The sequence below is a fragment of the Zosterops lateralis genome (assembly GCF_965231275.1).
Source record: "Zosterops lateralis genome assembly, chromosome: 3".
Taxonomy (NCBI): Eukaryota; Metazoa; Chordata; class Aves; order Passeriformes; family Zosteropidae; genus Zosterops; species Zosterops lateralis.
Genome location: NC_139764.1, coordinates 38,641,073 through 38,655,565, shown reverse-complemented (window position 1 = coordinate 38,655,565; position 14,493 = coordinate 38,641,073). Strand labels below are relative to the sequence as shown.

Genomic DNA, 14,493 nt, shown 5'->3' with positions numbered 1-14,493 from the left:
TGATATTACTGGTTTTCACTGGTGATGTGCCAGAGGCGTGTACTGAGGTTTTTCTAGCAATGCAGAGGGACTTGGAGGAGGAGGGCAAAAAAGGTGACTGAAGCTGCTCATAGACAAGCTTGTGAATTGACTTTTCAAAAAAAAGAGAAATCAAAGAGGTTTGACCATTCTGATTACTTCTTGTTAGTGATTATACTTTTTGCCAGACCAGTAATGTCAGGTTTCAGAGGGTTTGAGCACTTGGTCACATTACATTCCTGTGTACTTAAATGGATTAAGATAAAAAGTCTGACTTGAAAAGGATATTTCAAAACTGACTGTGCCTGTGGTTTTGAATCCTGATGCTTTGAACAAAGAAGGGATTGATTTAATGGGATTAATACTTAATCCAAATGAAGCAATGTACACACATGCCTTGAATGCTTTTGAGAATAACTACAAATATCACTTATAAAGTTCTGTAGAAAAATACAGAGAGGTGATCTTTGTGTAACTAAGAGATGGGACAAGACTGCTTTAGATAAAGGAGTACACAGGCAAAGCTGTGTTCAAATTAGGTTTTCTGGATGACTTTCAGATATTTCAAGTCTTCTTTTTTCATACAAGTATGGCATTTATTTTCAAATGCTGATTTTGAGGAAGTGTGAAGCTTCTCTCTTCATAATTGTGTTACTTCAGATGAGAAAAAAGTTCGAATTAGGCATTTTTCACTTTTATTTGAGGTAAGGTTGGTTTTGGTTTCAGATGATGCTTTATCACCGTGATTTTTTTTTTCCCTTGCCTCGAAGGTTTTTCAACTACAATATATTGTTAGCTATTTGGAGAAATTAAGACTTTGCCTATATTTGCTGTGACTCTACAGTCCCCTCTAATTTCAGGGAAGAATTGTTTATTAAACCAAACAAGTTAATTTGTGTTTTTTTGGTTTTTTTTTTTTTTTGTTTGAATTAATTTGCTGTTATTGTTAAGAGATGCAACATCCACAGCATTTGTAGTTATTTCCTTTCATGTTTATTAACACGTAAAAGCCGCCTTGATATGCAAAGTCCACCTGATTTCTTACAATGACCAATGTACACCTTCACAATGTGTTTTCAAACTGTTAGATCCTGTCTAAATGGGCAAAAGGTGTGTCAAGTGCAAGGGTTTGGAGGGAAGCAATGACTGCAGTCTTTCAGAGATTAGCTGCTCTAGGATAAAATGCTGACCCTTGGTAAGAACTAGGCTGGCTCATCAGATTTTACCCATTCTTTTCCGACTCCCCATGTGCCCCCCAAGACTGGGAACCAGAAACTTGATGTGAAAATTAAAATTCTTGCCTAATCATGAGGTTTGATTAAGCTGGTGGTTTCAGAAAAAAGACCAAATATCGCAACGCTAATGAAAAAATTGCAAGAATTGCTAATGACGTGTGTGACTCATGTTGCTAAATGGAGCAGATTTTTAAACATAGCTCTAGGCTTCAATTCTTTCAGCTCATTCACAGTCAGTTCTGCTTTACACTGAGCTCAGTGAAGCTATTCTCAGAGGAGAGTGCAGTGTGACATGGATTAAGAGTCAGAGAGCAGAGCCATTAATCCATTCAGTACTACACAGGTTATCTAATATCTAAGAAATGTTTAAAATATTTTAGGCAGCAGAAAAAGCTGAAAGCAATAATATGACTGTCTAATGATTTTTAACTCTATGAATTTTATTTTCCTCTAAAGGAAGGCTGTTCAAAACTGGCTCAAAGGCAAGGAATAATTACTGATAATTGATGTTTGAAGGGTTTTTTTCTTGTTTTATTTTTAAACCCAGCTCTGTTCTGAGTTAGTAAACAGTGCAAAAGAGTATTCTTTGTACTAGAACTGGATTTTTGTCTGGAATGGTTCTTGGCATTGCATTTTTCAAGCCAGCTAGTGATGTCCGGGGCAGGTCTTGAATGTTGCTCTGGAGTAGGGTCGGGTCAGGGTTGGTTCCCAGCAGGCAATCAACCTTTCAGTTTCCCCTCAGCTTCATTATAGGAGATCAAGAACCTTATTAGTAAGGATGAAGGAATTATAAACCACTTTGTTTCAGGTCTGTGAACAGCCCTAGACATATTCAGTTTACTGATCTAGACAAGCCTACAGTACTTCCTTGTAGTACCATTATAATTTAACGTAAAACTCACTGTAAAATGAGTTTTAAGATGGTAAACTGGGTATAATTTATCACCTCTGCCCAAAAAACATTTTCTTCCGTAAGATAGAAGTCCTAGTGCTTTATGCTTTTATTTTAAAGTATTGCTATTCAGTTATTTTCCAAAGAGCACTTTTCTGACACCTTAAGAGGACAGCAGCATGTAGGACTGCAGCAGTGTTTACAGTTTCTCTCTTCTAAAACCCAATATAGACATTAAGAGGATGGTGGTAATCAACTGGGTAACTATTGATCACATTTATTAGAAGAATCTTTCTATTCTATAAATTTGTCCATTGTTATGCTTTATTCCTTCCTGGTCATTGAAATACACATTTATTTTTTTAAAACTATCTTCACACACTTGAGGCTTCTTGAAAACTGTTTGTGTCAGTACCTGCAAAATGATCTACTGGTGTAGTACTCTCAACTGTAACAAATGTTTCCTAATTTTCTCTCATCATAATTAGTATTTTTTTTTTTTTTTAGTGCTACAGATGTTGAGAAATGAAGCTGTTGGTGTACTTACACTGGACAGTGGGAGACTGCTCTGTGAAAGCAGTTGATCTCTTTTAGGGTTCTAAATTTATTGGGTTCTAAATTTTAGGGTTCTAGGATTTATGTTATCTTTAATGAAATTTAGGAGTTGTTGCATTGAAAGCTTTGCTGGTAGACCAAAAGGAGAAACTAGGCTTGAGCAGGCCAGGCAATCACTATTAACAGCCTGCATACTGGCTTTGGTTGAGACCAGAAACAGAGGTATTTTGGCAAGCAGTGGTTCTAGGTTTTTTTTTGGGGTTGTTTGGCCTTTAGAAGTACTAAAAAACCAGTCAATGTTTTAGTTATGGTTTGGAAACCCAAATGATTTAGTCTCAGTATGCTGTTGAAATACATAAAGTGTAAATATAGTTTCCCATGTTGGTTCATAACCTACATGAATAAATATTCCTCTTTAAACAGCTCTACTCAACTAGCTGAATTATCTTTGGGTAAAGGTTTCTTTATTCTTTACCCTCAGTGAACTGAAGCATGTTTTTTAAAGTATTAGTCATTGGACCATTGAAAAGATAGTTATTTGTCAAACCAGACTCTCATAAGGGATTTGGCTTTCTAGTTTAAGTTGTAATAACTGAACTGTGATACTTGGTAGCAATATCAGTACTTTATATTATTAGTTTAGTAAATAAAAAAAGGAAGAAAATCTACATATAATTTTGGCTTCAACTATATGTATTTCTGCTATTAATTCCAGTGAAAAAAAACCCTATTTCTTAATAGTTTGGGTAGGGGAAAAAAAAAAACCAAACCCAAAATGACACCAAACCACTCACACATACTGAATTGAAAGCCAAGGAGTTATTTTAAAAAAAAACCAAGCCACCACTTAAAAAACCAAACCCAAAACACAACCCTGAAATTTTAATGTTTTTTCATATAGTGCACTAATACATAAGTTTCTAGATATACTACAAGTAAATACAATTGCTTTTCTATGATTTTTTTTTTTTACTCTTCTCACTCTTAACATCCCAGGATGCATGTCCTGCTAGAAAGGACATTTCCTCTGGAAGTAAAAAGGCCTCTTGCTGATCAAGGAGTTGCCTCTTGGGTGATGTCAGAAGGAAAGGCTGTCTTCTGCACTCTGCTTTACATTGAGTTTTGCCAGTTTTACACTGTCCTACCCTGTAATAAATGAGATATACAGAAACCCCCACAATAAGGTGAACCACTTGTGTAAACCTCAGCATTTATTGGAGAGTTGTATTTCCACTTACTGTTAAGACAGGAGTGGCCTAGAAATGAAAGATATGAAACTAAACCCAAGTTGATTAATGTTTTCCATACATATGAAGAAACTTTAAAAAGCAGATGATATGGTCCAAGGGAACATTTCAAATTGAGATCTACACAACCTGAACCTGAGTGTGCTGGTCAGGAAGTGAGGAGTTTCTGAGCTGCCACCAAGTGATGGGCAGCTGGAGCTGTTTCTTTGCCTATGGTTTTCTCAGAGGGGAATGAAAAAAGGAAGAGCTTATCTGATTTGTGTGTGTCCTTCATTATTTAATCAAAAAATCAGAATAGTTAATGTGTGCATAAAACATGACAACAGCAAGTTGTGTCAGATAGCAGCACTGAAATGTTAGTTGATAATTTTAAAATAAGAATACAAGGGAGAAAGGTGGTTTGGTGTGTGTGTTTTTAATGAAACAGGATATATATATGGAGGGCAAACTCCACTGTATAAATGGAATGAATGGACATGCAAATCAAATGCCAGATTCCTCCTTTAATTCCCAGAGGAATTATTCCAGTCTTTCTGTTATTTCTGGCCTGCTGAATGCTAGGCTGTTGGCCAGAGTTTGTCCCTCCTGAGTGATGGTCCCTCTTGGTAACTATCACAGCTCTGTCAGAGGACAGATGGGTTCCAGATACAAGAGGTGATGCTTTCTAGGGGTACATGAAATTAAATGAGGGCAGCTTTTGTTTGGGCTGCTTGGGAGGAAGTGCACAGACCAACACAGTTAAGAATGTGTGCACTGCTGTTTTCTCCTTTGCTAGGCACTGTTGATGTACACACTTGATGCTCCACACAAAAAGTGATGAATGGGAATGAGAGAAGTCCTGGCATTACTGGAGGTCATGGGAAGTGAGGGAAGAAGTAGTAGAGGAGAAATATTTCTAAGGTGAATGAATGCAGAAAAGTTTGCTGCCCAAATACCTAAGACCAATACATTAGTAACAGAAAAATTAATAACCAGCATAGGCTTGTGTTATGTTTGTTGGTAATTCTATAAATGGCACCTGATTGGCATGATAAACTTTTGTTTCCTGAGTGTTGGTGTGTTATTGTCCTAGGGTTTTTTAATGCTAATAATCACTGCCTCTAAATATTCAAATAAATGTTTTTTGCATTTTTTCAGAATTAAGGGATTACAATGCTTCAGTAGAGAGGTCAATAATATTTAACAAAAATATGTGTAGTAAAAGTTTTCATGAGCATGTGAATGTTCAAGATGGCAAGTGTGTGCATGTTTTTATGCAATAACTTTATTCTAATGTACACCTTGCAATCAAGAGAGTTTTACACATGCCATAAAATAATTGCTTCTGCACAGTTGTAAAATGCTCTTACATTCAGGTATCTTTACAACACTTTTTAGCCTAATGTACATAAAACACAAACCATTAAAATTTCTTCAAAAAGGCTATTTCTACATTTTGTGAAGTTACAATGTGTTATTGTTAGTTTTGGTTATGGAGTTTGTGTGTATGTTTACAAGATATGTTTTTTTGATGCAGCAGGCTAACAGTTGGGAGCTGACCGATAAATTTGCCTTAATCTCTGTAGAAAATAGGTTTAACCTAATTGTTTTTAACTCTGCAACATAGCTGTAAATCCTGTTCTTCTTGCTCCCATCTACAAATCCCACATTGAGAAAGAACATCTGCACAGATACTTTTAGTGAAATAAAGAAGGGTAATTTAAGGACTGTATAGGATTTCTTATATCAGCTCCATTAATCACTTTTCTGTATAAGGTTAAAGCAGAGTTTTTACCTTTAGGTTCCTGAAGTTACAGGATATGTGGATATTAAATTTGAGACCTGTAGACTGAAGTCTTATTTAAAATTGACATTTTATTGAATTCTGATGTGTGTTTTGCAAAACCCACAGCATATAAAGGTTTGGATCAAGAATGAAAGGTTATTTTCAGTGAAGAAACAAATCAATCCTTTCAGAATTCCAGTTGCTAATTTCACAATATTTTCAGGTCCTAGTTTTTTACTAGAAGCAAAAAAGTTTCTTTGCAGTCTAAAGACAACTTGAAAGTAGCAGACGTTTTATGACAAGTCTGTTTTGATTACTTTTAGTGTAGAACTTAAAGGGCAGATAAATTTTGATGACATTCTGATGGCTAAATCTTTAAAATGTGGTACTCTTTTGAGTGAGTCTTAAAACAGGTTTCCTTTTCAAATTTTCTCACTATGAAATTAGAAATACTTTTTCAAGGTGCTACATTTTTCTCCTTTGAACAAATTGCAGAATTATATTAATGAGTTTTATTTTTTTCAGAACATGAGGTGATCCCTGAATTGGCTTTAAAATCATCTTGTTCATTTTGCACTTGTACTTCTTTATAGCTGCATTATGATCTAACTCTACAAGCTATCACCTAAGGTCAAACAATCAAAGTAGTGGCATTTTGCTTGTTTTTGCCCCACTTGCTCATTATCTACTTGTCTTACTGATTTAGGATAAACCTTTTCTTCTTTACTAATGAGAATCAGGATGCTCAATTAGCTCTTATTCAAGTGATTCATAAATGGGGAATTGCCTCAAGTGGCAATGTTGTTCTTTGAGGCTATGATATCCAACAGGAACTGCCACATCTGGATTAAAAGCAAGGGTAGTTTAAACCAGTTTTGAGCTGCTGGGGGCTGATGTGGGTGAGTGATGTGGTGCAGTTGGTGTGAGGAAGGTCGAGTAGGTGATTGATATTTTGCAGATAAGAGCTGTTAGTTTGTCTTCTGATACTGCTTCCTGAAGGCTTTCACAGTAAGCATTTGTAAGACATCTTAAATATTACCATCGTTGACTAGCATTGAAATTGCACTAGGCTTTTGTCCATCGTGTTCTGATACTGTGCAAATCACAAAATAGGAGAATGGATCTCATTTTGTAGCATGAATACTCTCTGAAAGAGGTCAATGTTCTTTTCTGCTGAACCCTGGCTTCTTTCTGGGGTGAATTTACTATTATATTTAAATGCACAAACCACGGGGGAAGTTGGCGTACTGAGAGTCATTTCACTGGTTGTTATTCTTCTTCCCCTCATATCTCATTGAGGCTTTTGCACTGGGATGCCTGTTCCCTCTAAGATAGCCTGGAGCCAAGTCCCTCAGGACTTTTTATTGCTTCCCCCTTTGGACAGCCTCAGCACTGCTGGGTTCACCTCCCTGTGGCCAGTCATTTTGTTTGGGAGATTTGTGAAGTGTATAATCAGATTATAATTTTGTGAATTTGAAAATTTGTTTATGAATGTCAGGGGATCTGAGACTCTGAATATTTCTTCTTTTTCTAAAATGTCTACTGGAGTTTTCTTTTTCTTGCAGATATTGTAAATACCTTTTATCTGCAATTATTTTCATTTTGATAACTAAGTTACTAAAGCAATGGAAGCATGCCAGTGGAAACAGTTTATACATCTAAAGTAACTTAAGTAATTCTAGTATTTGGAATTTGCATGTGATTTTGGTGATCCATAATAGCTCCCGTTGATTTTGCTGCCATTGCAGTGACAATACTGAAGGTGCTCTGTGAGAAATCCCAGTTCACTTTCTTCTATCTCCTTCTAACCATTTTCTTTATCGATGTATCATCTTGTATAGTTTGGAAATAATATTATAGTCATGAATTCCTACCTGGCTGCTTCTCTTGCATAATGTTTAAGTGTACTCCTTTAGGAGAATTTTGTACACACTTTGCTTTTACTGTTTTCTATGTTACAGCTCTTTTTTTTGACAGGATATTACTCTCTCTGCTCTATTTAAATAGTCCTGTATTCAATTGGTGTGTTAAACAAAGGGATATTGATTCTTGCTGGTCTCCATGTATTTTTTTTTTCATATGAGAGAGTTCATACCAATAATGTAATCAATTAATGTTCTCTCTTTCAGGCTTAACAGATGAAAAAGTGAAGGCGTATCTTTCTCTTCACCCCCAGGTACTGGATGAGTTTGTGTCGGAAAGTGTAAGTGCAGAAACAGTGGAAAAATGGCTAAAAAGGAAAAATAACAGACAAGAAGGTAAGTGCTTTTTATTTGTTATTAATATTTAGCTTTGAACCACTCAGCTATTTTCAGATAGCTGAAACCTGGTTTTGGTATGACTTCACTATTACAATTGTTGTGTTTTGGTTCTACCTTTTGTTTGGAAGGCAAAATAGGCTAACAATGCTTAAAATATTTTGAAACTTTGGGGTTTTTTTAGTTTGAAATATACTGATAATAATGTTGAAAGTTTAGTTTACCCATTTTTAATTGAAAATACTATCCATCAACCTGTATATTTGAGAACATAACTTAGTTTTCTTGAGTTTAAAATTGATAAGTTTTGAATTAAAATTATCCAGTATGCATCTATCCAGTAAATTACTGGATAGACCATCTCAAAAGTTCTTACTTGCAACATGTAATAAGTTAATTTTAGATAAGAACATTGACATAGATATTATAACCTGGTGTGTTAAATTCTGGAAGTATTTTTGTTGGGCTGCTTTAGGTAAAATATTGTGCTAAATAGACCCAGAAAAGTTTGTTTGGAGTCAGCCTGGGTTGACAACGATCATATATTTTGTAATGATCTTAAATTTTGTGGGATCTGCAAATGTAAGAATCATGCAAATCTAACATTGATTTGTCATGTACCAAGTAAAATGCAATGGAAGAAATTACCAAGATGATTAGGGAGGAAACACTGGTTTTGCCTTGTGGCAGATTTCTAAGGTGTTTAGAGTTTTAAATTCTAATGATAATTCTTATTTTAGATAGAGGGGCTATTGTTACTTCATAGAAGATAGTGTTTTCTGCAGAATTATATTAAAAAAAAGATGGTGGACAGGGGACAGAAAAGGCTATATTGAGCCAGATTTTTGCTGGTAATGACTACATATCATCCTAAGGTGACAACAATTTTTTGTTTTTTTAAAGAGATTACCTAGCAGCAGAATAGAAGTATATGGCAATAGACTGTTTACTACTTTCTTTGTAGTTTGCGAACTACAGCACTGCAGGGGGCCTATTGTTATAATCCACAACAGCAATCAGAAAAACTTGCTATGAATCAAGGGAATAGGTTGTGACAATGCTTTTTGTAAATGGATGATGAAAAGTACTTTTTACTTTAACAGAAATTCATACTTCTTGTTTATATGAGCTATGCTCATTTAAAAATTTTGTCTAAGGTGCTTGAAATCACTGTAAGAAATCATTGTGTGTTTGAAACACAGTTTATAGTCTGGGTCAAGGATCTTTATGTTAAAACCAAATAAATGCTTTGGGGAATTTTCTAGCTTCAAGAATCACAGTTTGCTAAGTGGAATTTATTACCAGTTGCTCAAAGTTTCCAATTTTTGGGAGAAGGCTGTAAACGAAAGATAAATTTTTGTGGAAGTCCTCATGAAGCTTTTTGTAGAAACTGCTAAAGCAAAGTGCCTGACCATTATCGTAGTGAAGTTTAAAAGTGATCAGGTTCCACAGTGGGTTTTGTCTGGTTTTTTTTCATCCACTTTAAAAATTTTATATTATGACTAATTATCCTCAACTTGTATTAAAAGTATCAAGCAATAGTTATGCTACCATTAGCATTTAGCTTCATATCTGTTATCATCTTACAGGTCTTTCTGCATTCTCTGCTATTTCTCTTTTGCTGACCGTGATCTTTAAGGTGGCCATAGTTATTATTACACTAAAGCCAGTCATGCAGATGTGGCTTCTTTAGTGCTGGATTTTAGATAAAAATAAGCAGAACCAGATTTAAAACTGCATTTGCCAAGTAAAAAAGATTAATTTGAATGCATTTTGTTTATAGAATGAAATGGATACTGGTGAGCCATGTCTGTGATTTTCTTGTAGAAAGATAGAGTCTGTAGTTATGTAAAATATTTCTGATAACAACATATCCTAATCTTTCAGAAAGCAGTATTTTCAGGGCAGAAAATTGCTAAATGATTTACTTAGTTCATGTTATGTATGTACAAATTCTACTGCCTGAGTTATGGTGGTGGAGAGAAATGAGGAGGAGAGGATGGAACTAATTCTTTTGGTGTCAGCATGGATTTGTGGTGACTTAAAGTGACTGTGTAGCCTAAGTCACTTTACATCAGTAGGGGTATAGTTTTCCCTCTATCCCTTTTGCTTCAGTCTAGTCTACTTTACAAATGCTCACATCATGTAATGCGATACAGCCGGAAAAGCAAGCTTTGTTTTTATGAGGAAGTTGCCAGGCAGGCAAAAGGCTGTTTTGAGGTCTCTGGCTCAGTGTCTGTACTCTTACACGTTGGTGACGCAGAACAGTCATTAACCTATATGCAGAAATTGTGTCCTGCCTGATTTACAGACATCCAGCTGTGTGTATTCTTCAGCCAGAAGTCAATGGGCCTGCAGCCAGGGTAGTTTATCTGAATTTCATTAGCACAAACTGAAATGTCTGATTTGGACTTAAATGAACCAAAATTTATCTGTGACTGAGATTCACTGAATTAATTACTGTAGATGGTTTGGGGTTTTTTGAAACTTAAATTATTAAAAAGGGAAGAAATCACTAAATATTACAGTCTTTAAGGTATAACTATATGCCAAAATATAATGAGTTGAGTCCTCAGTGTGCTGGATCTTTTATCTATCATGGTAAATATTAGATTTAAATTTGCTTGTGACAGGTTGATGGTAATGGTGCCTGGGTTTATAAGACATTTTTTTCTTTAACTTGTTTGTTTTTCCTTTCCTGGGATATTGGAGAAAACCTGCAAAGGTAGCAATGGAAAGGAATGTTGCTTATGCTGATATTTGGGTATTCACTGCAACTTTTTGAACTCTGACTTTTATCTGCCGGTAAATTACATGCTCAAAACACACCCAGGCCTTGTATTGTTGCACACAGAATTTCCAAACAACTCTATTTGTAATACAAAAACACTTGAGGTTTAAATTTTTCCTATCCAGATCATGGCAAAGTTATCTGCCAGAAGGAGATCTTTTCTTTTCCAGATGCCTAGATATAATACTCACAGAACTCATGAGACTTCTTCCATTGTCCTCTTTCAGATAATTTCATATCAAGTGGTGGCAGATGATTGTAGCCAGAGCCATAGTATTAGGAAAGCTTTAGACACTGCTGCTGGATAGATCCTCATCTCTCAATAAATTTCTCAGAAAAATATTTATAAATTCCAACCTTTATTATATTATTTGAAGCTTCACTGTCACAACAATAAGAGGCTGAGCACATTGATTATAAGCCAGATGTGCATCTTTTACTCTGTTGATACTGAATTTCATAGATGTCTTTCCTAATCTTTTTAATTACTTCTTATAATAAGAAGAAAGGACAAACTGTACTGGCACAGAATTTCTACATGGAAAGCTGCCTATATCACTTAAGAAACTCATCACTTCCCCTGGCCTTCATGTTCATCACAGTCCATGACCCTGTGCTTAATTACTGCTGAATCTGGAAACATTAACAGCTTCATACATTTTTTTTTTTTTCCAGCAATATTTGCCAAAAACACGTAAAGCTATGTGTAGTGGGAACTTAAGGTGCTTTGTCGTTGTTAATACATATGTTGTTCAGGAATTAATTAATGCAATTTAAAAAAAATAATGGAAAGTAATACATTCGGTACATGATATGACAATGATTATACTCAGATGTTTATAATCTTTTAAGTGCAGTTGACTTACTGTGTTTCCAGGAACCTGATAGTTCATAATTGACCTATTTAAAAAAAAACAAACCAAGTAAATAGAAATTTGTTGCTTAATATAACATTAATATGACATTGCTGTAATGTTTGAACCATACTAGGCTGCATCATTGACACATAAATAATAAAAGTTCTGTTATAAAAGTGATTTCTGATGCTGCTGATTTTCAGGTTTTAAGATATCAGCATGACGGGCTTTAAAGTTGGCTACGGTCCTGTAAGACAAAGTAGTGAGTTTTTGAGAGGTGTTGATGTGTGGCTCTGTTTAGGGAGCAAGTCTGTACTGAGGTTTTTATTGTTAAGGAATACCAAAGTACATATTTCTACATTAGATCTTAGTTATTCCATTATTTACTCTTTCAAACATGTTATTTATTCCTGCTTTTAAAAGATAGTGTACAGAGGCATGTTATTTGCACTTCGCCTAAGGATATAAAATAGGTGAAAGGATGACTAACATTCATTTCCATGAGCAGGGACAGTGTATATAAAGAAATACATGTAAGGAGGATATGTATCAGTATGTGTATGCTAAAGAGATATCTTGCTGCCAGAATTATAAAGAAAGAAAGGGAGCCTGTTGTCAATTTGTTAGTTTTTGAGGCCTGTGCCTTTTTGCACTGACTGAGCAGAGATACCTGTTCTGTAGTGCAGGGTAGTAGTTGTAGAACTGTGGGTGAAGGATACTCGAAATCTGGAGACCGTCACTGCTGTGATGCTCCACAGCTTGTTGCTATTCCGACTTCTCCCCAACCTAGGCAAGAGGAACTGATATGACAGCATGTTAACAACCTCCTTGATTTATAATTAGGGTGTCTTAATTCATTGATGCTGCAGACATGCTGTTTTATTCTGATGTATCCCTGCTGTGCTTATGTTTGTGACATCCAAGCAGGCAACAAATACTTGCCAAAAAGCAGGCATAATTGTGGGATTTATTTGGGCAGTGAGGGACTTTGCACCATTGACACCAGAGCAGGAGCTCTTAATGCTTCTTATTATCAAACCCCACTATTTACATATTTTAATGCCTTTCCTGGATTTTGTTTTAAATTTTTCTCAAAATACGACAGGTTTTATCTTCCAATTCCAACTGGAATAATTGCTTTCTGTGTTCTTGATCTTCACTCAATGTTTGCTAATGGCCAGTTAGGTACAAAATGTTGGTCTAGGTGGCCTTGTTGGTCTGAACCAAGGAAACTTATGATACTGACAGGTCCTGCTTTCCTGGAATAATATCCAGACTGACAGAATTTGTCTCTATTGTGAGTGTTTTTATCAGAAAAACTCGTAATAGTATCTGAGGGCTTGACTATGTGGAACCTATTTCTCTGTGTATTTAGCACAGTCCTCTCTTCCATGGAGATAAAAATCTTTGATAGACTTTTGTAAGGCATAGTTTGCAGGTGACCATTTTTCATGTGTCTAGAAAGTTTATGTTAGTATTAGTATTTCAGAGGCAGACAGGTGAAGGCACTTCCCAGTTCTGTGGTGGAGCTCTACATGGGAATGCCATTTTAGTCCAGATAATGAAAATGGAATACACGTGTCAGAGCTACAGAAGAATTTTGGAGCAGGTATCTGGGGAGACTTTTGTGTTGTGCTGCTGCTTTTAGAAATTGCTTTATTGCTGCATCATTTCCTGAAAGCCTCAGTATAATCGTCTGAGGTGAAATGGTTTCTTTCCTGTGTGATCAGTTCAGGTTTTTTTGGGTTAAAATTGTTTTCTCTTAATTAATCAAAAGAGAATCAGCTTATAAGTGGGCTCCTTTAGGCTGTGAAAATATTGAGAAGGAGTTAATGAAAAGATCTCCCTACTGTGTTGTCAGTGTGGTTTTTTGAACAAGAAAGGTTAATGGAAAGGATATTTAAGATACCAGGATAGAACGGAATTTTTTAAATGTATTGATAGTACAGAAATACTGAGTAGTGGCTTCTTGGTGGATAATACTGAAGTCTTGACTGTTGATGAAGTCTTTTGTTCAGTATGTGTCTCAATGTTGAAGCAGTTGCTGATTTTATTCTTTGTTATATGAATGGCTATCACTAGCAAACTCCAAACTGCTAAAAATGGCTTGGTACATTTTTTTTCTTCTAATTGGCTGAACAGTCTAAGAGTTTATTGTCTGGTTGTTTTTTGGGTGGGTTTTTTTGTTTTGTTTTTTTTTTTTTTTTTTTTTTTTTTTTTTTTTTTTTTTTTTTTTTGTTTTGTTTTGTTTTTTTTTTTTTTTGTTTTTTTTTTTTGTTTTTTTTTTTTTTTTTTTGAGTGGGTCAGGTGAAGGAGGTGATTTTTCTGGAGTTCTGCATATTTAGAATTGTTTAGATGGTCAGAGATTTGCAGAGGGCAATCCTTTAATGATGATACGTTTGGTCTCAGGAAGTAGATGTCACTACTTGGTCTGAGTTCCCTCTTGAACTAATTATGTTAATCACATTATATCTAGAGCAATTATTTTCAACATGTACTTATACTAATGTTTGTTGTGTCTTTGTTAAGCTTGAATTAGGAGTGTTTATGTTTTTTCTGTCTACTCAAAAATACTGTTTCTCCTTACTTACAAAGCTTGGCTTCATAGAATCATTTTTTCCTCAGTATGGCTAGTTATATTAGGAAATAACCACATGTTGATTTTTGTAATTTCTCAATCTTTTGGTAAATTAGGACATGGAACTTCTTTTACTATCATACTGAGAAATAGGTTTTACACTTTTCTTACTGTTTCTTTTCAGTTTACATTTTGAAAATTTCCAGATGATCAGTATCTTTCTAAAGAGTGGGCAGTATAAGAGGGATAGTATTTCAATAATGGGTTAATTAATATAATATGCAATACAAAAATATA

The 14,493-nt window shown here is 35.1% G+C and overlaps 1 protein-coding gene across 9 annotated transcripts in view; it reads left to right on the top strand.

Annotated features, from left to right (window-relative positions):
* The window catches only part of PDE10A (phosphodiesterase 10A), a gene marked incomplete at its 5' end in the record, with an annotated part of 237,119 nt that overhangs the window by 132,514 nt on the left and 90,112 nt on the right, over window positions 1-14,493 (top strand). For all 9 annotated transcript variants that reach the window (XM_083857578.1, XM_083857577.1, XM_083857576.1 and 6 more), the window contains one exon: window positions 7,842-7,970. In XM_083857578.1, coding sequence (XP_083713704.1) covers window positions 7,842-7,970 — 129 coding nt within the window. The remainder of the gene's footprint in view (window positions 1-7,841; window positions 7,971-14,493) is intronic.